The 26950-nt window shown below is 41.4% G+C and overlaps 1 protein-coding gene across 4 annotated transcripts in view; it reads left to right on the top strand.

Annotated features, from left to right (window-relative positions):
• The window catches only part of MKLN1 (muskelin 1), a 94304-nt gene that overhangs the window by 55327 nt on the left and 12027 nt on the right, over positions 1-26950 (top strand). For all 4 annotated transcript variants that reach the window (XM_068670100.1, XM_068670101.1, XM_068670103.1 and 1 more), the window contains 6 exons: positions 8461-8673; positions 10468-10689; positions 12723-12852; positions 21487-21634; positions 22479-22593; positions 25153-25292. In XM_068670100.1, coding sequence (XP_068526201.1) covers positions 8461-8673; positions 10468-10689; positions 12723-12852; positions 21487-21634; positions 22479-22593; positions 25153-25292 — 968 coding nt within the window. The remainder of the gene's footprint in view (positions 1-8460; positions 8674-10467; positions 10690-12722; positions 12853-21486; positions 21635-22478; positions 22594-25152; positions 25293-26950) is intronic.

Here is a 26950-nt window from a genome sequence, read left to right on the forward strand (position 1 = left end):
CAGTGACGTTTTAACACATCTACGTACGAGCTACTCTTTTGTCCTCTCCTTAAGACTGTCTTCACTTTCTCAGAAAGGTCTGAGAGCCTGTGGCTGTCATAAACTGCTTAGGCTGACAAGTTCATATTGATCTATCACCAGCTTTTCAAAGATAATTATAATAAAAGAACAAAACTCTTATTTCTAGCCCTGCTATGTCCTTGTGAACGGGGGGAAACTGTTAACATGTCTCATGTTTTTGGTTAAACAGTCGGTAAATGACTAGTTAAAGGATCTTCAGCCTCCCTGCCTGTGGGTCTGCAGCTCTGCTGAATAATTTGCATCCATAGAAGAATCCTTCCCTTGGCTGGACTTTCTTTTTTGCGAACCTTTGTTACGGGTAATGAGAGGACAGCGTGAACTTAGGATGCGTTTGAACATGACCTCATTCAACATCCTGCAATTGTTAATGGTTAGTGAAATTCAGCACACGAGGGATGTTGTCCTGAGGGCCCGGCTCTCGGAGCTGGTGAAAGCTCTGCTTCTCTGGTAGGTCGTCTGTTTTATTTCAGCAGTGTTACTGAAAGCAAGGCTGAGCAGATAATGTGTAACAAACCTACAGTTTGCTTGTTAAAATTTAATAAACTGCAGTTTTTACTACTCACATTTCACCACTGTGAGCAGCGCTTGGTTTGCAGGTAAATTGTGGCTTTTGTTAGGAGTAGCACAGTAGTGTCCTTCCATTGCAAGGTTGTTTTCTAGAAAGGTATTGCCTCCTTCACCTGTTAGCACTTGGGAGCTGAATCACGTAGGCTGGATGACATTTTTGACTCTAAACTGGAGCTTAAGCAGGAGTTTTACACATGTTCTTGCGAGCTGCTTCATAGGAATGAACGAATTATTATTGCTTGTTCTTTGCGTGCTTGAATTTGTTTCTTTTTTGCTTTTTAACTTTCCTAGAAATTCTCTTGGTCATAAGATGATGTGGTCTGCTGTAACGTGAGGTTATGCAGTGCTGGAAGTCCTTGATGATAGCTGGGCATGTGAGTGAGCCAGGTGAGAGCACGCTGCTCAGACTGACTCAGGACCGTGGCTCCCTGCATGGGCAGTGTCGCAGCTACAGGTTGCCAAAGTTGTTCTGCACAGTAGCTAAACCTACGCCATACAGCTGTCAAAACAGGATATCCGTGCTTCGGATAATCCATGAGCCAATTTATAGGGCATGTTTTATTTCTTCGGAGTTGGATTAATCAGGGTTCATCGGAAGCCGATAGGTCGCATGCCAGTTTGTTTGCTTTCTGCAAACACCCTGCCCTTAGTTATTCCTTCAAGCAGGCCTGCCAGGAGACTAATTTTTAACAGGTAATTTCATGGGAGGAGAACACGAGGTTCTGCTCATTTTCATAGCCACGTTTGTGTGCTGCACTGAGCCTCTGTGCTCATCCGTGCTGTAATGAACCTGCGCTGATCCCCACGGGATGGAGCAGGCAGCCTGAGTCAATTCTTCCGCAGGGCAGGAGGGGTTGGCCTGCCCACGGGTCACCAAATCCCACTCACCCCTGTTTTAAGGGTCACGCCGCGCATCTCTGAGCTTAATCATTTGATTTATAAGCTCATTGAACCGCCTTTCAAAAATAGCATGCGGGAGCGTTTAATTGCGCTTTAAGCGAAGAAAGTCTCTTTAGGGAACGTTTAGCTTGAGGCTGTGTAGTCTCAGCACTGACTATCCCAAATGTGTACATGCTTCGGGGAAAAAAAAGCTTAATCTTGTTTAATTTTTTTTCCCCATTTAAAGTGAGCGGAAGAGATGAATCAAAACGGTGTGCTAAAAGCTGCCTCTGACTTTAATCTGCTCCATCATGTCTGAGTCAGATGCCCAGAAAGGACTTTGCAACTAAATCTATTTAGTTGCATTGCTATAGGAGGGGGTGCTCGTAAGCAGATTAGCCATAGCTCAAATACTATGTCAACTGTCTGACTGACGGAGAGCTTCCTTGTCTTAGCTGAGACTCCATTTATTAATAGCCAGCTATTTGCAAATACTTGTCAGAATCTTCCTGGTATCCAAGCCTAATATTTGTCATAACAAACTTTACTTTGTGTGAAGCGTGATGTAGATCCGTGTCTTCCCGACACTGGTCAGAGTTTTTAAGTGTTGTGCTTCTTAGCCAGGTTCTGATCCACTTAATAGATTTCCCAAAATATTTATTGGCAGAACATATGTAACTCGTGTACTCTCAAAGAATCTTCTTTATGGCTGGCACAGCAACTATAAAATCAAATTGGAATATCCCTTATCCCCTATAAATAGGGGCAAGAGTAGCTTAAGGTTAAAGTGAAGACGAGTGGCTGCCAACCTAGTGTAGCTGTTAGCTTCATTGCTCCTTAAAGCTTTTGCTTAAGGCAAACTCACAGAGTAATTGAACAAATGGAGTGCATGTTGAACGTCCAGGATTATTATTTTTTTTTTGGAGCTCTCTTGTGCTCCTAAACATTTGAGATCCCAGTTGAATCCTTCTCTTCGTTTGAAGCAAAGTTTGAAGGTTGGATTTGGAGTCTAGTCTAGTCTAGTGGTGGAGCTGTCAAGCCATGAACATGAAATGAGACCCAGCACTGATTTCTGCCACCATATGGGGTGGGGAAGGGTGGATGGGGTGTGCTGTTTGTGGGAGGCTCTCACACCCTATAGGAACCATCACAGACAGCACCCACCCGTGGAGTGCTCGTGTGCCGGGCTCTGCTGCGTGCCTTGGCACTGGTGGCATGTGCTCGGTCATGGTACGGGCGTTCAGAGCAATGCGTCAGCCTCCACTCACTTTATCTCATGTTTTGGGCTGATGGGCAACGCAGATGCCCTGTGTTACCATAAAAAGAACTGGATTTATTCTTTTGATAGGTTTCTGGCATCTGAAGTTATGAGGGACTTAAAATGCCTTCTGTGAGCAACTAAAGGGTGAGGGTTTCTTTTTGTTTTGCATTTCTTTTGTGTGGCTGTAGCTGTTTCTCTCGCTGAATTCAGCGCTCATCTGAAGTAAAGCAAATCCTTTTGAGCTACTGCTTCGATTAAACATTTGGGGAGTACGTGTCACCTGAACGCCGGCATTGTTAAAGCACTAAGAAGCATCTTAAGAAGCGTATAGACTTGATTGAATGCCAGGGCTAACATGCAATTCCTTTTATTTTCACCATCGTGGAGAACTTTCTCCTTTTTTTGGGGTGGTGCAGGGGGAGGAGGAAATGGCTTATCCTCTGCATCTGCCGAGATGCACGCTGAAGCTGGAAAATGAGCCCAATTAATCTCTGCAGTTGTGTGTAGGCAGGAGGGACTATTTGTTGCATGACAGCCTGCTCTCAGAACGGGAAACAAAGTAGGTTGTTTGTGTCTTTATATGTCCTCGTCCCAGTTTGCTTTAGGACAAGAGCATTTACCTCATGACGCTTATTTTTGAACTTTATACTGGAGGCAGTGTTCACATTCCATTCAGTCTTTTAAAGCACCAAGAAGGGAGAATTAGTCAGCTGTTCTTTGTTTTTATTTCCCTGACTCTTGAACGGGGTCCAGGCTCGCTCCTGAGGTTTTTCATCTGGATCGGTCTGAATAAAACAGATTTTCTTGCAACCGAAAACCCTTTATTTGCAAAAGGTTATGATAACCGAGAGAAGCCAAACTCCCCGAGTTTTTTTTGTTTGGGGGGTGGGCAGTGGAGGTGGCTTCCCGCAGTCCTCTTCGGGTTCAAGCGGGTTTGTAGGACATTTATTTAAAACACGAAACAGACAAATAAAAGCTATCATGTTTGTGCCTTAGCAGAGCATGCCAGGATGCTGTTGCTAAGATGATGCATGGTGGTTCTGGCATAAATAGTTATTTGAGCAGGCCCTACCCTGAGGAGTCCCAATCCTTTCTCTCCTGCATAGGAACAAATCAATTATTCTAAGGAGGCAGTGTTGTTTCTCCGTGCCGTTGTGTTGCTTTTTGAAAACGTTTTGTAAGTTAGTCCTTAAGTGGGATAATTGCTTTCAGCATTTGCAAGTTAAATGAAGAAAGCTCTAATTAGATTTTATAAAGTGGCTTAGCATGTTGAGAAGGCTTTTCATAAAGTATACTGTGTATGCGCTTGGCGTTGCACAATTGAATTTCGCGGAGGGCTGACGAAACCCAAAAATCCTATTTGGCCTCGGTTGTAACCTGGGCACTTAAAGGATTGCCAGGCTGTCTTAGGGCCTCCTAGCTAGACATACTGTTCCCTTCCCTACCCAAATCCTCCTCCAGGTGGTTTATCTCTTATTTTAGAGACTGGAGGAGTTGCAGTCGAGCCCAGCCTGCTAGAGGAGGAGCATTAGAGTAGGGAACAGGAGCTTGGCACCCCTTCAGAACGGTGCCTTGCGTTTAATCTGTCCTCGCTGTCATTATGCTGCGCTAATTGTGCTGGTGCTGGGTGGCAGAGAGCCACTTTGTTCAGGTTAGTCCTAGCTCCGAGCGGGCGCTTATTGAGCCGCACAGAGACCAAAGTGCCCGAGCTTGGTGTTGCTCGGTGTCCCGTAGGTTGGAAATGTGATATGCTAATGCTTTATTATTGCCCCCACAGCCTTGGCAGAAATGGAGGGACCGGCCGAAGCGGCGTAACTCGTTGTTTGCCCTCTGAATAAGGACTTAGCCTAGTCACAAGCTTCTTTCACGTGTGGTTTCTGCAGTGTGCGTGCCAGGAGCTTCATGATGAGAACTGGGAAGAGTTCCTAAAGGCAGTATTTGTTCAGATTGTGTTTCGGCGCTGTTCCTGGATGTGACTTACTAGAGCCTGTTGTAACTAGATGTGCTCTGCTGGGAAAGTAAGACCTTTGCTAAATCAGCCCATCAGTTCCTGAAGCTTTGTTTGCAAAAAATGTAGATCCCCTGTGCTAGCAACTTCTGAATAGAGTTCAGTGAAACTATGTTTAAAGACAAATTACTTAATGAAAAGTCTTGCGTTGACCTATTGTTGCTTGGGATAACCAGGTAAACACAAACTAGTTGAAATTATTTCCCTTCTGCTCTGCTCAAGATGACTTGAGCTTGTTTAATTTTCTCCCGTGTTTATCAGCGTGCAGGTGAAACTGTCTTTACCCCACATGTTTGGGAATGGTAGCTAGTATGTCTTGTGGAGTAACAGGTACCACAATAAACACTTCATATGGTGTCAGTTTATTTTTGGTAATAAGGCCCCAGATTTTAGCAAGGATGTAGAGGTGCCTAGCACAACGCACTCACCTTGGGGGGTTATTAACTGGTGGATCACGGACCAGTTTGCATCCTGGTAGGAGTGGAAAAAGGTTGTTCTGCTCTCTAACCATACTTGATCTCTTCAACCATAAGTTAAAACGAGTTGTGGCTATTACAGTCCATTTTTCTCACTTCTTACTTAATAAGGGGTCAAATTCCTTGAACACTTCTGGCATCAACAAACTCGTTCCCATTTGAATTTGGTGGGTCACTTTCTCCATGACAAGTTGTAGCAGTGTGTTCTTTGTTCGAGCAACAGGCTCCCTATTGTAGCTGCGTCAAGTACGCTTTGGATGAACATTTGCAACCGCCCACGGGCTCTTGATTCATTTAACCACATGTGCCTTGAAGTTTTTATTCATTTCTCAGTGTCTGCCCATCTCTGTCTTTGTAAATGGACTTTGTGTCTCCCCTTGGAGTATGTTCGTACTACAGTGGCTTCTGTAGGCAAATCAAGTAGCCTTCATGTGAACTGCATTGCTTAAGGGAGTTATTTACTCATTATTTACTCGTTTACTTGTTATTGGTAATCCTGCAGGCTCAGTTGGAAGCTGTTGGCAGGTTCCATGTGACCTTGTAAGTGGTATAGAAGAATATCTTGGGTTTTCTTTGAGAACAGATGATGAATTGGAGGAAGCTTTCTATCCAACAAGGGAGAGTCCATGCTATGGGAGGTTCTGCAAATTGAAGCTCAAAGTAATTAACTTGAGGTGAAGTTTTTCTGTCTGTATTCTGTATAGATCAAATGGTCAGACTTATGTTTATTTTTTTAGTTGTTATTATAAGAGACATGACCGATACATAACTCTTACCCTTATGAATAACACAGTTTTCCCGAATTCTCTTCTCATTTGAACATAGTCTTAGGATTTGAACTTTTTATTCTGTACTTCCCCAATGCAGTACCTGGGCTGCAGTTTCCAGTATCTTGCGACTGGTGCTGCAGGTGCTATGTGTCTAAGCCTCACGCCTGTGCTCAGACAAATTTCAGTTGAAACTCTTCTTCAAGGCAAGACAGGTTTGGAAATTAATAATTTTGAGATTTATTCCTCAAAGCGCCTAAGACTTGATTTGAGCAAATTTGGTAGGATTTACTTTAGCCCACAGAGACCATACAGCATTGTGGGAGTGTGGAAAGATACCTAAATCAGCAGCTTCAATTAAAAAATTGCAGTGACACGACAGAGGCGAAAGCTGGAAAGGCCCAGTATCAGACAGGCAGGTCTTAATATTTCATCTACGTGCTGTCTGTGCCAAGGCAATAACGTGCTCCTTGGCAGAGGGACAGTGGAGTATCCTTAAGTGTCCCGGTTGCATAACAGGAGATGGATGGACTTTGCAGGGGTTCCTCTCTTGGGAATCAGAGAGAACCTTTGTGAATACACATGTCAGTGCTGCTCCTGCAAAGAAAGAAACCATCCCACGTGTTCTGAACAGGGTTCTGTGGAAGATGATAATCGGTATTTTCTAGGAACAAGGTGAAGCACGTCGCAGTCTTCTGGCAGCTTCTTCCACGTGAACCATGGCAATGAATGAACTTTTGCTGCATTTCAGGATTTCATGCTAATGTTTCACTTCTATGAGACTTTTTTTCAGAAAAGAAAATTATCTTAATTACCATGAAGTAACTAATCCTCAAAGCTGTAATTGTTGCTGACATAATTCTTCATATTTACCAAATATGAACAATTTAGTTCACCTCTTCAGATTGTTTACAGTTAACTCAAACAACAGCTTCCTGTAAATATCCTTTAATCAAGAGATTGAATTCTCTAACATGAACGTTAAAGCTATTTGATTACAAAAATGTAACGTTTCCTGTATTTTTATTTAACTTAGTTAAGTGTATCCCATCATTATATTTTAATTTCAGTAATAGGTTCAGTAGATTTGTACATGAAATGTACAATTGGAAGATTTTTTAAGTGAGGCGCTATTTGGTAGCATGTGGAGCAAATACTGTGATTATTTGGTATGGCATGACTAATTAACCATACGGCTTCTAACAAATGGTAATTTATGTTGCATCTTTGAATAGCTGGCCAGTCTTTATTTTTCAATAGATTGTAATAGTTGATTTTCAGTCTCTCGTACTTTGGGCTCTGTATGTAGATCTTACCACTTTGATTTGGCACACAAAATCTTCTCACTTTTCACGTTGGTTTCCAGGCTGCCTGTTCAGATTCCCAGTACTGACCTTTGAAACTTTCTGGTCACTTTCCATGCAGTTTCTATTTCTTCTCCTCCAGACTCTTCTGAATATTTTCAAGGTTAGCTGCCTAGCCTTGTTCTGGCACTCATTTAAACGTGCGCTGAAATTACGTAATCTAAGATGAAATATATAACAAATACGATTTATCCATAAGTGTGACACCATTTATCTTCTTTTATCCGATCTTTTGTAAATAAACATCTTGATTCCTGAGGTTTTGGAGCACAACAACATCACTTACATGCTTTAAGATGAGTGAACGAAGGCACTCTTCATGTCTTCACGTCTTCATGTCACCGAGTAAATTACTCTGTCATTTAAGTTGAGCACCCCTGCATGGTTAAGTGCATAATAATTTGACAGTGTCCCCCTGTGCTCCTCTGAAGATCATAATTCATGGCTATTTTGCTTACCGTGGGAAACTTCCTTGTAGCTGGAGGCTGGAGTGGCCGTATCTGCTGGTGAAGGACAGGGAGTGTTTTTGTTACCTTCGCAGCCCCATTACCGGATCTGGTTGCTTGGGGGAGTGCCTGGTTATGATCTGTTAGAAAACAGCCTATTAATAAAACAGAGCCTCATGCAAGAGAGCACTTCTTAATCTTCTTCCTAGGCAGTTATTTATAGGCCGTGACATCTTAATTTGCCTCTCATGTGCATCAACTTCTGTTATTTTAAAAGATCAAGTAGCTTTCGCGTACCTCTGAGAATCACTTCTGGAGGAAACGGTCTGATCTCCAAGGAATCTTACAATAAACTTTTAACATAAAACCTTTTTGTAAACATTTATTTATTTTGCCGTTGCCTTTCTGAAGCACAGAAGCTACAGAATGTCCTGTTATATCCCTATTTATATATAAATGCTGTATTTGCCTGATACACAATTTCTGGAATGCTCAGAGGATTTCCAGTTGCTGTTAATGTTGATTCACCCTGAGTGGGTGGGCAGAGACCTACCCGAAGCAGTATTAAATGTATTATACTCTTTATTTTTGTGGTTCTTTTTCTTTATTAGAGTGGTCCCAGTGCCAGATCTTGTCACAAAATGTGCATTGACATTCAGCGAAGGCAGATCTACACGTTGGGACGCTACCTGGATTCCTCCGTGAGGAACAGCAAGTCCCTGAAAAGTGACTTCTATCGCTACGATATCGATACGAACACATGGATGCTACTAAGTGAAGACACTGCAGCGGATGGAGGTCCAAAGCTGGTGTTTGATCATCAGGTCAGCAGCACTATTTTAGCACAAGTTCCTATTTAAGCACCACCTTCTCAGTGTTGATGGATCATGATTTTGATCGTAGGCTCCTAAAATTTAAGATTGTTATACCACGTAACATTACAGTGATACGGGGGAAGCTGTGGGCTGCGCTCAGTTAAATTTTAATAGCTTCGTTGTCTAATGCCATTGACTACCGGTATTCCAATCAAATTGAGTCAGAAGAACCATAAAAACCCTTGCAAAGTAATTCATTTTATTTATTAAGACATATTTTATTAAAGCTCAAAGCACAGTTCATCTGGTTTTAATCAGACTTGCTGAGCTGGCTTTGCAGATCCAGCCTTCTGAGTAGACATTGGGGAACAACTTGCAAAGCTGGGTGTGCTACCTTCAGGAGCATACTGGAAGCAAGATACTGACATGAGGCCAACAGGATCAGGATTCTTTCAAAAGCAGTTCTCTTAAAAGTTCTCTTAAATTTTGTAGAATGTGCTTGCTTTGTAGAGACTGAAATCTTACAGGAGTAGCTGCTAACCTTTTCAAAAGCTGCACCTCTCCTTGTGTTAAAACATGAGTAAAAAACCATTTGATTTGATGCTCAATGGCTTTTTTGTCCTTGAAAAAGGTATTTTGTTCTTAATTGTTTTTATAAATCGTGGCCAAGAGATAGCACATCAGTATTCATTTTTAAAGTGTCCCAAGAACTTTTTATCGGTACTAGCAGTTTTATAACCAAAGCTGCTGTCTGCCAGCACAATATGCATTTTTGCTGACACCAAAAATAAGGTGTGTTGTATGCAGAACAAAAGCCAATCAGTCTTTCTGTTCTATTAATAACAAATATCAGTCTCCCAGGTGTTGGGCAAAAGGCAAAAGTAAATGATCAGCTGGCAAGGCTGCTTTGCGTACCTTGTTTGCCTGCTTTTGAAATTGTTTCTTTTTTCCCTGCTGTCTCCTAGGAAAGAATGTACTCCCTGAATTCTTTATCAGTCTAGGGCTCTTCCTTTTCCTTCCCTCAGTACCTACTGCGATAGCCGTTTTTGTTTAACCTTCAAAAAATGTGCTGCCCAAGAAGTGTTTTATGTAGGCTTTTCAGAGTATCATCTCTGACTTGCTGCAATCCTGGCTCTTTTTTTCCCCTTGGTGTTTTATAACCCTCTCCGTTGCACCACATCCAAAAACATCACCTGGAGTTTTGTTTGATTTGTACCGTGGTGCAGCTTGTGTGTGCCATAACCTGAATTGGGGCTTTGGGGATAAACATTTTGCTGCTGCTGTCTCATCAAGGATCTTCGGCCAAGTTATGGTCCTACCCCTCATTATGTTAAAGCAATGAGGATAACAGTAAATATATGCTTGGGATGAAATCCAAGCAACAAATCACAGGTTGGGTTTTGATCAATTGTGTGGTATTCAGTAAATTAGCAGTGACTTTGATTTTTGACTTTGATTTTTTTTGCTCTTGCACAGTCATTGTCAAAGGTGATAACTTTGGGGCAGAATTGGCTGTAGATCCCAGAGACTAGAGGCAAATTTTTTAGATGACATAGTGTACATATAGCCCTCTTCTGCTCATTAAATGGTCAAATTGAAATTAGACTCACACTTTAAACTAAGAAGCTGTTTTCTGAGATTAATACCTGTCAACCATGAAGATGTTCTCACTCTTTTCCTCTGTTAGAGGTTCAGATGTGCAGAGTACTGTCTAACTAGATAGCACTTACAGGGAGGGATGCTTAAACCTGTGTGTTTAACTCTGAATGTACTGGCTTAAAACTACTTTTCTTGTTCCTCAAGATGTGCATGGATTCTGAAAAACACATGATATATACCTTTGGAGGCAGAATTCTGACCTGCAACGGCAGCGTTGATGACAGCAGAGCCAGTGAACCGCAGTTCAGCGGGCTGTTTGCTTTTGACTGCCAGTGTCAGACATGGAAGCTTTTGAGAGAGGATTCCTGTAACGCTGGACCTGAGGATATCCAGTCTCGAATAGGACACTGTATGTTGTTCCATTCTGTAAGTATCCACGCAATACTTTGATTCATTATGCCTGACCTTAAGGAGAACATCTGGTTTTGATTTTCTTGTGAGGCTGAAGCTCTTTAATCTCCCAAGTGGTGTGTTGTCTCGCTTGATTTTATGTTCACTGACAGTCTGATGCTTTTTTGGTAAGTGCAGGTGGTATTAATTCAAGTCTTAGGCAGAGCTTTCATGACTTCAACTGAATATAATTTCAAGTAAAAGCAAGGTGAATTCTAAGTAGTTGATTTTAATTTAATAGTGGCAATTGAACCAGAGGCCACTGATTCAATTTAATCTAAAGTGTTTTCCTTTTGAAATTGGTAAAATGTCTTAGAATCTTCTGGTCTAGAAGACACCCCGTGTAGTTACAGGAATGGTAAACTTGGCTAGTGCAGGGCTTACCTGTTGTGCTTTCAGAAGTGCAGGCACCCTGCTGCTGCTTGTTCTCCTGAGCAGCTGGTAAGTTCGCTACAGACAGCATTATTGGCTCTTCATCCAGAACCTGATGGGGAAAAGCAGAGGTTTGGGGGGTGGGAGTTGTGTGGCACTTTATTATTATTGGGTATACCAAAAAAATTAAAAAAAATAATAAAATCCATTGATTCTTCAATGTGGGCTCATCAGCCATGTGTTTAAGTGCAGGATGAGAGTTGCAGGATCAGGGTGATGAAGGAGGGATGGTCAGGATCTTGTATGCTCTGCGTTATCTTTCTGTGTGTTATTTTATTGAAAGCTACCTTATAGAGGGGAGTTGCATTGACTGCCTGCTTACACAGGCAGATGCAGTGCAATGGCACTTCTGCACTGAATGTACATGCAGGTTTCTTAGTGGCAGCAAGTGGAGTTTGCAGAGTTGTGCTGATGTTGAATTCTCCAACTTGAGAACGGTGAGGAAGAGAACTGAAACAAACAGTGTGGCATTCACGTGTGCTGATAGCACCAATTGAAAACTGCCAGTTTGAACAGTTTACAGATTTTTTTTTCCTCTGTCCCTTCCAAATAAGAGATCAGAATTTTCATACTGAAAGCTATGCTTTCGCAGCTTTCAATTTCATTTCTGTTTTTAATGGCTCTCAAAAACCACTGCCACACAAACTAATGTGTAGAACCAGAGGATTTGCCAAGTAACGTCCACAGTAAATGTAAGAATGTAGGTTTTTATAAGCATGGTTGATGGCAATTGATCGTCTTCACTGTTTTCACAACCATTTGAAAGAAAAATAATCGGTTTCTTAAGGACTTTCCACCTGGCAAGCTTGAAAGAAGTAATAAACCTGGCTTGCTGTTTATTTTTATGTTCTAAGTGTGTCGGTATCTGGATGGTTTCTCTTACAGTTCTTCTTTGTTCCTGGTTTAAACAGAGAAATTACCATCTAGTGGATTTCTGACATTATATTATTGTTAATGGTAGAAAAGACCCTTAGGGACCCTAAGGCAGGGACACCTCCCCCCAGCCCAGGCTGCCCCCAGCCCCATCCAGCCTGGCCTTGGGCACTGCCAGGGATGGGGCAGCCACAGCTCCTCTGGGCAGCCTGTGCCAGGGCCTCACCATTCTCACAGTAAAGATTTTTTCTTATATCTAATCTAAATCTCCCCTCTTTTACTTGAAAGCCATTCCCCCCTGTCCTATCCCTATACCCCCCGACACAGAGTCCCTCCCCAGCTCTCCTGCAGCCCCTTCAGGCATGGGCAGGATGCTGGAAGGTCTCCCCGGAGCTTTCTTTTCTCCAGGCTGAGCACCCCCAGCTCCTTCAGCCTGGCTCCATCGAAAGATCAAGAATTCAATCAAGAATTATGGAGTTTTTACTAAGCTTGAGAACAATAAACTATTCTGCACAATTATTCCACTGCAAATCTTTGCAGAGATGGAAATAAAAAATACTTAGCAAATTAACATCAATGGAACTCAGGTAGCTCAGGCATGATTTTCAACTGAGAAGAAAAAGAATTGTTGCTCATTGATTTATCAGTGTTTCTGTGAAACAGAAATAAGTACTTAGTAAAGAAATACTTTTGTTCCTTTCTAGAAAAATCGCTGCCTATATGTATTTGGTGGCCAAAGATCGAAGACTTATTTGAATGACTTCTTCAGTTACGATGTAGACAGCGACCACGTGGACATCATATCAGATGGTACTAAGAAGGATTCAGGGATGGGTAAGTCTATGACTACGTAGTAATTTCCTCTTACTGGTACATCTGAGAAACGTGTTGTTAAGTAGGTGAGCGGCCAGCTGCAGTGTCCTGTGGTATCAGGTTAGCATCCTTAACTAGCCCTGTGTACCCAAGTGAACTCCCCGGTATATAGGTTAAACTTATGCCAGCTCTTTTGTCCTCCGTGACATTTGATATTCGCCATCTTTAGCACAGTACAAATAATTGATGCGTGAAACCGTATGCCTATCAAATGAAAACAAACAAAAAAAAAAAGGCAGCAAGATTAAAACCAGTGTATTTTATTTGCAATTTTGGCAAAGACAAGAAAAAAGCTGAAAAATAACTGTCTTAAACAAAAGCAAAATTTAAAAAATGATCTCTACATGAAAGATGCTGTAAAACAGAGAAGCAATTGGCTCGGTTTGAGATGCAGAAAGGCAGATAGGATGGCTGGAGACAGAGAACTGGAGTAGAGGGGCAGAGGTTATTTTGCCTGGACAGCTGATGAGAAAGATGAGGCTGCTGCTGCTCGTTGTGCTGATGTTCCTGTGCTAAACTGGGGCTAAGCAACAGTAGGAGGCTGGAGCTAAGCGTCAGTCCTGCTTGGTTCACACTGCTGGAACTAATGGATGCCAGAGTTGTATGCACCAGAACCCTCTAGAAACACCCAAAAGGCGTTGTAACACAAGCATGAAGAATTGATTTTATACCTCTCCTCTTCAAAATATGACATAGAAGCACGGTAACTTTTCCCAAAAAGGATCTCTGCATATGTTAGCACACGTTTTCCTCCCTTGCAGATATCCTGATTTTGAGGCTGTGCCTCCGAAGCTGAAACTTGTGTTGCACTGTGTACTGCTATGAGACAAGCTATTAATGTTTTTCAAATTATGTATATTTAGGCCTGATCATGTTTGCTGTTCTTCCAGCTACCAAAATCCCAGGAAGCCAATTTCCCTTGAAATTTAGGCTTCCCTCCTCATTTTGATCAGGCTTAATTTGAACAAGTAATTTTGCTGAACTTCTGAAGTGAATTATTGATGGTTATGAGTTGTTTGCTCATTTAATTTAGGTATGCCAATGAGGGAGAAGAGTACCCAAACATTTTTTTTCTCTGGAGTGACTTATTTACTTGAGTGCTTCCAAGAAAGAAACAGCTTGTATTGTTGACAGTCTTACTTAATAAGGTGCCTGCATTTTGCCTGATGCTGCTCTGCACACGCCCACACACTGCTTGTGGTCCTTAGAGCATTTAAAGAATTGGTTATTTTTTTCCCCACCTGGAATTGCTAGCATTCTGCCATTTTTTGCTTTACAAAAACGACCTTTTCTTGGTAGCCAGAAGCTTTAAAAATATGTGACTTTCAGGTGGCCCCTGTGTTTGCTTCAGATTTAAAGATATATTAAGCTTGCCTTATGGCTAGTGAAGACATCAAGCTCTGCTTCTCAGCACCAACAGCAAGGTTCGGTTAAGCAAACGAGAATATAGAGAAAATATATGGAAAATTTAGCTCTCTTCCCCATTCCCACGGGCCCCAGGGTGGTGAAGAGTACACTCTGTAAGAAAATGACTCATTGGAAATAATTCACGAGTAGATTTTCAGCTCACTGTTCTCCTGTGTGCGGAAAGTTAAACAAACGGATTTGAATGTTTCCCTAGCCCTTGAAAGAAAACGCTGAGATTATTTGCATTTTCACAGGAAGAGAACAAAATGCCTGTTACACACAAGAGAGTAAATGCTGACAGCGTTATTTTCACCCCCAAAGAGCAAGTCTTTAGTATCTTCTTGTTAGGTGATGATATGTAAAGGTTTGATCTGCCTGAACAAAGTGATTCCCTGCCTGCCTGCTGCAGAGCCCCGCGCCGCTCAGTGCGATGAGTGGAGCTGAGGATGCCTGACCTAAATGTTCCGATAAAGTCCTGTGATTACATTTTGTTCCTGGCTCGCGCGTGGCATTCAGTTCTATTCTTAGTTGAGCTATTTTGATTTTTACTCTTTTTGAAAACTTAATTGGTCATTTGTTAAAAATTTCCATTAGAGTAGTGAGAACATGAAAAAACGTAGTAAAAGTTAAGGCATATCGGTGATATGGAGTGGTTACAGCACTAGAAAACTGTGGTGATATGTTGGTTTTGCTGCTGTCTGATGATCTGGATGAGATATTTATGCTATTTAGTGATTTTCTGCTCTTAGTTGTGCTCTAAGTGTTGAACCTGGCAGGTCTCTAGTGTAGGTGATGTGCTTGAGAGAGGGGCTTATCGCTTACTGGGTGATACGTCTCACCAAAATTTTCCTTTTCTCTGGAATACAGGACAAGAACTACAGCAAGTTTAGCCATATTTTTTCATTCCTTGAAAAAAGGTTCAAATTTGACCAAGGTACAGCTTCTGAAAGATAGATTTGCACATAAGCAAATTTTGACAAGCTCTATTTGCTACTAAAAATCACAGAATCATAGAATATTAGGGATTGGAAGGGACCTCGAAAGATCATTTGGTCTCATCCCCAAATGCAAATCTCTTGTGGCTCAGTCTGCTTTGAGCGTGGGCAATCCTTGCAGCTCCTGGTGTCTGCCTTTTCTGCAGAGTAAGCACTGGTGCTTTCTCCTCCTCGCTGCATCAAAAAAAAAACCACAACACCCTGGTGCCTTCTCTCTGCTGCCAGAGGAGGGCACCAAAATGGATTTAGGCCACTGGTGGTGATTATCTTCCTCCTGTGATAGGTGTCAGGAGCAAGGAATTTGTCAGGTCAGCTGGACAAATGGCCAAAAAGGGACTGAGGAGAAGACTGCAACAGCGATAAAAAGTCTGATATGCACCAAGGCTGTGCTGTTACAAATTGGAGGATGTGTGGTGGAAGAGTAGAGCCTGTGGTTGGAGAAGAGACTGGAATGTGTGGCGGGGAACATAACCCTTTTAGATACGGGGAAAACCAAAAGAGCCAACCAAAAGAAAACCCCGAACAACAACAAAAAGCCCATCATGTGTACACCAGGGCAGATCTACGAGGCATATGCGTGGTTTGGAGATGTCACCGGTGTCAGATGTCTTCTGAAGGCTGCACTGACAGCTTGCCTGACTCGCTCAGCACGCAACCCGTGACTAATCGCGGGCAGTTGTTTCGGGTCCAACGGAGCTAATGGGAACACTTATGGGCAAGGTTCCTGTGATAATCCGGCTTGGCCCTGACTCAGATGATGTCCGAGCCCTTGGTTGGAAGGAGAATTTCCTGCTGGAGACCCAAGATCACCTCCTATCCCTTGACACTGAGCGACCTCCACAGTCAAATGAGATCAAGCCGTATGTGTCCTTCCAGCTCCTTTTAATGCTGAAGTAGTTCTTGTGGACAAACTGCCCCTGTTTTATCGATCTGGGAAGTTCCCAGCTCTCCTGCTGGAGCAGATGCTCCTTCCGGAAATGAAGCCATGCAGCCAACAGAGCTGAGGCTTCGTGCATAAGTACCACGGACAGAGACGACACTGCCCAGTCTAGGAAATCCTGATTTAAAGTAAGACAGTGTCAGAAAAACATTAATCAAGATAGAAAACACAGCTAGGAGCCAATTCAGACAAGTGGTCTGAATATCCCATTTTGTTTCTGTTTCTGACACCCAACCTGTCTTGCCCTGTGTTCAATTTAAGGTCTGCATTGCCAGTGGCCATGGTGAATTTTGCCACGGAAAGCTTCTTTTTTTTTTTTTTGTGTGTGTCTGTGAGGGACCTTATATGCTCATTTAACATGTGGTGTTTTGCTGAACCCATCTCAAAATATTTTGCTCTGACTATGGAGGTGAAGAGGAGACCAGGCAGACGCCAAATCCTAGAGGTGCCTTACAGGGAAGGCACAGCAGCAGAACTCCACTGGAATTTACCAAATGACCCGTTTTCTCCAAAATCCCATATAACCTGGGAGAGAACTTGAGCGCTGAACACCGTGTTGTTGCTTTTTCAACATGACGACCAAACAGCTCCAAACGGTCTCCTTGGCTGCTCCTTGGCCGACTTCCAAGCACAGTCTCATCATGAAAAATCCAAGAGGATAATCATTATCTTGCTGTGTCAACAGCTGGCCCGTACGCTCTCCCTATCACTCATCAGGGGCTGCTCCATTAAAATCCAGGAGGGGTGCTGCTTCAGCTTTGTGAATTACAAGTGGAGGTATGCAGTAACTTGCTGACCTACTGCTTTTTTTTTTTCCCTTTCCAATTAATCCATCAGGGAGGTGTCAGGTGCTGGTGAGCAGCGCTGTCCACGTGATGTAGCTTTCTCCTGCTCTTCTAATCATGAGGCATCACAAGGAGGAGGATGCCTGCGAGTCACTTGCAGCGAGATTAGCAGCAACGTGTTTGGAGGCGATCATAATTTAGGTGGCACTGAAGGGCTCTGTCGATGAACTTGCTTCCCTCAACTATTCTTCGTGAATCCTGCAAAAGTGCTCTGCAGACTACGGGGTTTATATTACTGTTTTGCCATCGCTCTGTGTTCAGAGCATGTTGAAAAACATGCCATAATTCCTCCTCCAATGAGAGAGACGAGATTTAATTTCCAAACCTCTGCCTGGTATTATGAGCACCACCTCTGCGTGAACTCCAATTTATTGCTTTGCAAATTCTGCCTCTCTGTAAAAGCTCTTTTTTTTCTTTTTTTTTTTTTTTTTTTGCTTAGATGCTGGCAGCAGCCAATGCTGCGCTTGAAACAACTGTGGCTGTTTGCACATACAAGCCAAAAAATATTCAGCTTGCTGAAATGATCACTATGATCAAATAAATGCCTGTAAGTAGGGATTGTAGTAGAGGGAACATACCTGTCGCATGATTAGGTATCACTCTTTTAGAAAAGCATTTCCCGTGCATTATTATTTAAATAGAAATTATACTGTACACGGTTACACAGCATCTTATCAAAGCTTTTTCTGGAATTATTACTTGTTTATGTAACTGGCTGTGTTCAAAACTCAGAGCCTGCGTAGCTGCTTGTTATTTTCACATACAGAGGCCACAAGCTCTTTATTTTTCTTACATAAAAATAAAAGGAAATGTTAAGTTTTGGAAAGAGGATTCAGACCCCTTAATTTCATTTAGCTATTACTTTCCTATACTGGCCTGGTTAATGGGATCGTGGGGGAAAAAGATGCAGCAGCACATGAAAAACGTTCTCCATCTTCTAGACTTGCTTTTGGGCTTGCTTTCTGTTGAGCAATCCCTTGGTACAGCTTTTCCTCTTCAATCAGTGATGTATTGTCACTGGAGCCAAGTTGATAGCGCTCTGCGACAGGCCAGCATTGTGGTCAGAGCAGCCAGGACTAAGTCCTCGGTTGCTGTTTTATGTCCTTGGAGCCGTCTGCTGAGCCCGCAGCTGATCTGAGTGATAGTGGGGCCTGAGAGGCACTCTGAACAGCGTGAAATTGGGGAGATTTGCTCCAAATCTGACTTATTTCGGCAGATAGAGAAGTGGAAGAGTGAAGGCAGTGCCATGCAGCCCTTCATACTGCTCTTGGACTCAATACCTTGCAAACAGCAGTTCCTGCAGTCCCCTGGCATTACTGGGTCTGATTCTCATCCTGCGGTATGACTTTCTATAGAGCCTTAAGATTTAAAATAAACAAAAACCAATGCCAAAAACAAACACAAAACCCAAACATCCTAAGCAATCCGTTACAGGTTCAATCGAATGTCTTGCATGCGAAACGGAATTTCCATCCCAGCATACATTTTATTAGCTAAATATCACGGGGACTTCTCGCAAGTTTACAGCCCTTGTCCCTCTCGAATATGCTGACCTCAATCGTTTGAATTCCATCCAGCATCGACTGCAAGTCAGCTGCACTTGCAAACGATGAAGCTCTCTTACCCCCTAGTGGAAGTGTTTGTCACTCATGATTTTCTGTAGCCCTTTTGCTCTATCGAGGCTCGGAATTCATTGGCAAACGTCTTTTTGATGTTTCTGTTGTCTTTAAAATACCGTAGCATCTCCCTCCTACTGTGTAGTAGTTTGCCTTATTTCCTTTGATTTATATTTAGGGAGTTGTTCACGAAATTTGTGGGGTTTTTGTTTAATTGTATTGCATCTAACTTTTGGTAGGCTTCTGCAAAAGACTGGATTCCAGCTTTGTGTGGGCTAAGGCACTGTTTCAGTAGGGCTTTATGCAGTTACTTAGGTCAGAGTTTATGCAAGTTGTTCCTCATCTTAGGCCCCTACTAAATGCATATTATATATATTTTTGGATGTATTTTTTCTAGACTTCCTGCATTTGGAACAGTCTCAAGAGGAGATTAATGTACTGCTTAGGGAAGCTCGGAATTACTTGACTTGAATTTGGTTTTGATTGCAGTTACTGCAGATGAATCATATTTTATTACCAAGATTGAAAAAACAGAGGCACTGAACTTTGGAGACTTTTCCCTCCTTCATTATTTAAATAATAATTTCAGCTTCAGAAAAATCAAGCGTAAGCTACATACAAAATGCATTTATTTAACAATATTTCAGGAGGAGGGATGAGACTTCCGTAGACGGGTTTCATATGCTTTCTGTATCAATGGTAATGTGCTAACCGTATTCTTCGTGATTATAATAATTTTCATTTCAGTGAGCCTGAGGTATTAATGCTCTGAAGATTTGCATGCTTTTTTTCTAAAAACACGGCGTGGTCTCGAATGTTCAAAGCAGCAGATAGGGTTGCGTAGACGTTTGCCATCTGCATTAGCATTGCTGATCAAATTTAGATGGCTCTCCTGCCAGAAATATCTCAAATGCGCCTCGGATTTAATCCTTTTGGGTCAACGATTCAGTCCCTGACTATGCAAAGAAACACGTTACATGATACTTACCAAAAATTAATGATCTTTGGTCTTCGATTGTCTTTTTGCTCTCAATTTCTTTATTGGGTGACTTTCACAGTACTCTTTAGTCTGATTTAAAAACTTCCTTGTGGTTTTGCAGCTCAAACAAGGTACGTAGGTGTTCTCCTGCCAGCATTGTTCCCTGCTTTATTTTCCTCTGCTCTGTACCAATTTGCTTGTAAACTGGATGAGTTTTCCTTTAAACTTCATGGCAAAATTGAAGGTCAAAACAGGGAGGCTGATGCTGATGAGGGCTCTGAAGGCTTTTCCATAAAAGCAATGAGCAAGGAGCTTGCCAACAGGGCTCTGAAAACGAAATACCCCAATATATTTCAGTTTCTACTTGCGTTTACATAAGAATTAAGCATTTTGAGAAATGTTTATTTTTTGGCTTTACTAAAGATTTTGGTAAGGGCTTACGCTGTAGAAAACCAAATGCTGCCCAGAATTTTTACATTGACATTTATTACTTTCCTGGCGCACCAAATGAAAACAGAGAAGCATGAGACCAAAACCTATTACAGAAGAGGCTTACAAAACACCGGTTTGTGTATTCTTAAACAGCGATATTAAATGGCTTTATTAGCACAGGGCTTGTTTGCTAGGCCGTGTGTGTCGTTCACAGTTAATTGCAGGGAAGAATTTGCAAAATACAAGAGTTCTGAGAATTTTTCATGCCAAAATCTTGATCGGAGGCCAGGACCCTTTACCAGCCTTTGTAAACTGACCCAGAAAGAGAAATGAGACAAACAGGATCTGTAAACAAAGATCACGTGCTCTTCACAAATACATTTTGGAAGGATGGTTGCCTAGGGAAACAGGAAATGGGAATTATACAACAAACAAAAAGGACTGCCAAACAAATTTGCTGACCTTTTTTCGGGGAATTATGATGAAAACTGCTGGAATCCTCAGTATTTCACCATACTTCCAAACCTGAAGGTGGAGAAGAAGAATAGCCTGGTAATTATACCACGACTATTCAGAAAATACAAGAAACAAAACAAAAACAACCCTTTCCTTGAAATATTTTTCCTGAAAGAAGCAACACAAAGCTGTGAGCTATGCAGTTGTGAGTTCATCTTGAATTTTTTTGAGTTTCCAGCTTTTTCATTTATGTGGGAATCAATGCTTCCTTTTACAGATGAGCTAATAATAATTGTTCCATTCATATCTTGCAGGGATTGCCTAGCTCTGTTGCAATGCAGTTTTATTCTAATTTTGGAGACAGCAGTTTCCCGAAATCTTGCCCTAGGAAACAGCAGCTCTGGATGTTTTTTTCTATGCCTCCAGGCATCACAAATAGGAAGGGAATCAGAGAAGTTGCCCAGGACTTGTCCTTATGGGGGAAGGAAGGAGTCAGCCTCTGGATGATGTTTCTTCCTCTGGTCCCTCTCACGTGGTTTTGGAGGGCACGTGCGAGAAGTAGATGGTTTGCTTGGTGACTTCTACAGCTCCTCTTTAGAAATGTGCTGTAACAGTTTTAAGTTGTGGCAATTAACAAGAACACTGAAGGAGAGAAAAAATACAGGCTTGGCTTCACTCGGTATTGGTTTTATACGAAAGATGAAGAGGTGAAAGTACTTAAAAGAAAAATAGGGAAACTAAGTAGTGAGGTTGGACTTGAGATGCTCTTTACCCCAGAAGTTAGTTAAATGAAATCTTGTGCTTGTACCTTGGATATTGGAAAATCTGCTGAAGTTCAGAGGGAGGGAAATGCTTTTGTCTGGTGCTTGGATCCCTTCTTGTGTCCTCCTGAATGTTTAGTGTGTAACTTCTTTTTTTTTGTCAGTTCCAATGACAGGTTTCACTCAAAGGGCTACCATTGATCCGGAACTGAACGAAATCCATGTCTTGTCAGGGCTCAGTAAAGACAAGGAGAAGCGGGAAGAGAATGTAAGGAATTCTTTCTGGATTTATGACATTGTCAGGAACAGCTGGTAAGTCGATGAAAGGAGTACTATTTCTAACCTCCACGCAGATTTCTTTAGAAAGCAATCCTACACAATCATTCCTCCCAAGTAACTCAGTAACTACTTATAACCATGCAGTGGTTGGTAATCTTAAAGACAACTGAATTCTCTTCAATCACCTCTCCCAGAGTCTTTAGAAAAAAAGACACGTGAAAGGGGGAAGCTGTGTGAGTTCTTCCTGTACTGGAGGATGGAGGAGAAGTCCTTATATTAAGTTTTTCCTGTAGGAAATGCTCAAGGCCAGGGTTCATTGTCAGTGCAACGAATTCAGTCAAAATGGAAGTTGTTAATTCCAGAGTACGTGGTACTGTTTATTAGAAGTGAAGGAAACTGTTCCACTCTTTATGAATGGGGATGGAGAAAAGTTCATGCTAGAGCTATCAGCTCTTTCCTGTCTGGATTCAGTATTAAATCAGGTGGCTGCTAGATTTGGTATTCTGAGAAAATATCTCCATCTATTTGCTGTATTGTATTTGGTAGTTGGTCGCCACTGCCCCTTTCTGGAGCTGACAGCATTGTTGTATCTAAGTTCTCCTTTAATATGAGGCCAGTCACTGTGAATGCACGTGTGCTGTTTTTTAAAAATGGGTCTTCAGTTGGAAAAAAAAACCCTTAAGCCAGCATGGAAATCAGTGATTGAAATCATAGTTTTGTTAAAGTTGGTGGCCCAGGTTTCCCATATCTGTAACATGTCCAAGATGCTATTCTCCATAATGAAAAATATTTCATAGTGACCATTCTGCTCCCAAGTAATGCAACATCTGAAGATACCACCGAGGTACTATTAACCATCACTTATTGTATATTACAGGTCTTGTGTCTATAAAAATGACCAAGCAGCAAAAGAGAATCCAGGTAAAAGCCTTCAGGAGGAGGAGCCCTGCCCAAGGTTTGCCCATCAACTGGTATACGATGAGTTGCACAAGGTATGAGGGTTTAGATACATACGCAATGATTTCAGTCTTGTTGCTCATCTAGCATGGTTGATTCTTCACAGGTGGTACAGTTTAATACGTTTTTTTGTCTGATGATCGTGTTTGGATTAGTCTGATGGGTAAATTTCGGTTAACTCATTATTGTGTTTTGATATAAGCAGTTAAGATACTTTCTCCATGAATGCAAAGTAACTGTGATAGCTCCTACACACAATCAAAATGTAGGCAGTGAATTTTACTAAACCTGCAGATGTTGTCCAGCAGCCAGCTACTGACTGTTTTCGTACTTGAAAACACCTGAAGCTTTGTGCATTATCTTCCAGGGGTGGATCTAAAAACCTGCTAGCAACTGGAGTTTTCTTTAAATTAAAGAAAACAAAAACTGTTGCATTCATCCTTCCAAATACTCTACATTTCTATGAGAGAGTGTTTGAACACTGTTTTCATTCTGTTAAGGCACTTGCTACAGCAGATTCTTACCTTCCCCTGCATGTCAGAAGCAAAGATCATTCTTTAGAACTATCTGATTTTAACGGACAAATACCTGCTTAATTATGCTTTAAATTGTTTATAGTGTATGCATGACTGATGAGCAAACTTAGGGCATTATGCAAGTTAACCGATAAAACCTAAACCCAAGGATTATGTTTCTGTAATTCAGTTATCTATGAATTTAAATTAGTGACAAATTTACTTCAAATTTCAGGGATATTATGTGATTAAACATAATAATTTGTTTTACTCAGTTTGAAACAGCCTAAACTGAAAAAGACAAATGTAGTTATCATTCTGTAGGATGTTAATTAAATAGGGAAAGTTTGTAGGTGAAGGGGGGAAGTTTGAGGAAGAAGGGGTGCAACTTCTGTATGGAGACCTTGCGTTGTTTGTCTTCATTGCATGCATTAATGATAGGCTGTAAATACTGTTCAATCCTTGAAGTGTAAAGTACCATGAGATGGAGAGCAGAATTCTGTAAATTATTGTGAAGGTTTCTAAATCGTGGCAGTTGCCCAGCTTTATCTGAAGAGCTGTTTGATGTGCTTGTTTTGAAGAGTCTTATTTTTAGAAACCTCTGTTCAAATGACCTTTCTAAACTCCTCTGATATAAATAAGGAGAGCCTACATCAGTGGGATGTAGAATACATTGTTTTGAGTGATTATTTTTAAAGCTGTGTAGAAAGGTAGCTTGTTAAGCTTCTTGAACCTCAGAATTTGAAGACCCTTTGTGTCTGTTTAATATCAGCAGTTCAGAGCCTGAAATACAAAATGATGTGAAGAAAAAAAAAGTGAAGAAATGGTCTTTTTTTTTTTTTAACGCTTCCACATTCCTTGAGATTTTCCTCGTTCTGCAAATATAGCTTTGCATTTCAAAGATGTTGCATCTGAAGCTATCAGATGGGCTGTTAAAGACTACTTCATTTGAGCTACCTTCAAACTAATGAACTCTGCATACAGTTGTAGTCAGTCTTTCCATGATTGGTGTCTCCGGATTGCTAGATGATCAGTCACAGCAACGGTTGGGACTGACTCCAAATGAGATTTGAGGCTTTCCTTTCTCAGCTCTTCTTAGCATTAGAATTTTGCCTTTTTTGTTTTACTCTTTATTGAGGTAGATCTTCCCTTCTGTTCCTCAGGTAGTAATTATATCAAACATCTTGCAGCTAGGCTGCTGTATTAAGGTGAAATAAATCTGTCCTTCCAGAGAACAAGACAATATTTCTGTCTGCAAGACAGATTAAGGTTGTCTGGAGCTTACAGGACTTGAGGGGGATGCAGGGCTATTGTCATCTCCCAAGATTATGGTTTGCAGGGCTGGATTTGGCACTTTATTTTGAGCATCTTTAAGACTTCCCACTCACTTTGCCAGTGGATCTTGTTTTTGGGGAACATTGTGGTCTTCTTTGACTCAAGGAAAATGCTGCTTGCCTGGAGTTGGTGCTTCAGTATTGTACCTTCACTGACAGTGCTCTGACTGGACTCAGTGCATTAGTCTACAAAATTCCTTTTTCTCAGTCTACCTAACAAGCTTAAAATTTTCTTCTTCAAAGAGAGTCTTGATTGCTGGAGTCACCTCACAATTATATGTATACAATCCACTTCACCCTAAATGGTGAAACGCCTTAATGCAGGTGCCTTAATTTTTACGGTCTCATGATGATGGTAGTTTGGCTTCTTTGAGGACAAGATTGGAAAAGAGGTTGGTCACCCACCAGTTTGTGGTGTTTGCATCAGGTATTTGGAACAGGGCAACAAGATTTGAATCAGATCCTTTTCGACTCATGTTATGTACTTGAGTATTTATGCTTATAATTTTTTCCTAAAGAAAGAGATTGCCTTGTTTGTGGATGTTTTATTATCTTAAAATATAAGCACTTCAGAGAATTTTATTTCCTATGGGATAAAGTAAACCTAATGAGGTTCATAATAAGATGGAGCAGCTTATCTAAAAGGGAGAGTTCTTCCAGAATAAACCTCTCCAAATATGTTGACATAGTCGTTGTTTAATGGATGTACATAAACAGTTTCTTGATCTGCCTCTCGTTTGCGTAGGTTCATTACTTGTTTGGAGGGAATCCCGGCAAGTCCTGCTCTCCAAAGATGAGATTAGATGACTTCTGGTCTCTGAAGCTCTGTCGACCTTCGAAGGAATACCTGCTAAGACACTGCAAATACCTCATAAGAAAGCACAGGTATAGAAAAAAAATGTTTCACATTTTTCAGAAGTCCTTTTATTATTTCTTCCTTCAAGATTCTAAAACTTAAATACCCTGTAAATTGTTTTGGTAAATATCACTTCACCGATTAAATGGCGATCTGCAACTTTGCTGATTATTTTCAGTTAAGAAAAAAAAATTAAAAACCAAAACAGTTCAACATTAAAAGCAGTAGAGCAGGGCTAAACAACAAAATTGGAATCATTGACTTCGCTCTGGTTTTACTATGTTGTTCTAAAACCGAAAAACCAAGTCTGCCTATTGTGTGGGGAGTAATGGAGAATTTTTAGATTCCGTTTTCACTCTGCTGCTCATCAACATGTGCTTCGGTACTGTCACCTCCCAAGAAAAGGAAATGCTTCCGAAGCAGTGTGCTAGGAGATAGTAACAGCTCCCAGGGATGCTAATGAAGTCTGGGGGCTGAATTCCTTTGCACATCTGAGACTCCTCCACGGTGAGGTCATCAGTGTTTCTCTTTCAGAACCTCTTGAAAGATCTCACTTATGCAGAATTCAGCTGCGCTGTGGTACTTGCACTCTGGATGTTTCAGAGCTGCTTTATATTTGCTAAGGGGCAACAACTTCTAAAATCAAGCTCTTGTGGTTACCTTAAGCATGAAACTCTAGCAGTTAGAACCTTTCAGGATTCAGCAAATGATTTGAAACCAATAAATGCTTCTTTTCTGCATTCTTGGTGAGAGTACTTTGTTATCAGGTCCTGCCAAGAGTTGAAGGTCAGTTTTTACTAATGGTATCTTCTGAGGCAGCAAGCAAATTGCTATATTCAACTCTCAGTCGCTGCAGCTGGATGAGGCTTTTTCCAAGTTAGCGATGCATTAGATAAGAATACCTACAAAAACAAATCCAAGTCTTGCCAGTAATCTGTGAGATTTATTAACTCCCGTGGTAGTATGCAAATGCAGCTGTACTGCCTCCAGAGACAGCTCTGAATTACTTGTTTTCACTTGCATAAATTGCGCTCAGAGTAAATATTGTTACATATTGTCTGGCAGAAGTTGAGGTTTAATGCACCATTCTCCCATTTCTTGGGGTATGTGAGGCAGCCAAACATGCCAATTTAGAGCTGGTATGACGGCTGCATTGCTGGAGCTCTCTGGATTGTGACAATATCATCTAAAAAAATCTATATCAATGTTTGGAGGAAGTAGTGTTTGATTACCAAAATGTTATATACATCAGGTAACAGACATAGTCTTTGCATTCTGTGGACAAAGTGACTTGAATTTTTAGATGATTTTGGAGTGTCAGCTACAGATGTCCACTGTGTTATCAGTTGGGTAGCTTTAATCTGTTCAGTGTGGCCCATTTTTACTTGAAATACCTTGTCAGTCTGGTAAAGGTAATTAAAGTATATTATGAATATATTGCATTCTTGTCAGACAGTTGATATACAGCAGTTAAGTCACTGAGAACATGATTTTTAAGGTCCTTGTTGCTTGAATCCAAAATTGTCTAAGTTAAAGACGCATTGGTGATTCTGAAGATGATAACATGGAGTTTAATCCTGTACTCAGCAGATAGGTGATAGGAGGAAAAATAGATAAAGGATGAGAGTTAAAATTTTAGGATTATTCACCCAGCTCAGTGCTCTAGGGAAGCAGCTCTGCTTGCTGA

This window comes from Anas acuta, chromosome 1 (genome assembly GCF_963932015.1).
Source record: "Anas acuta chromosome 1, bAnaAcu1.1, whole genome shotgun sequence".
NCBI classification, from domain to species: Eukaryota; Metazoa; Chordata; class Aves; order Anseriformes; family Anatidae; genus Anas; species Anas acuta.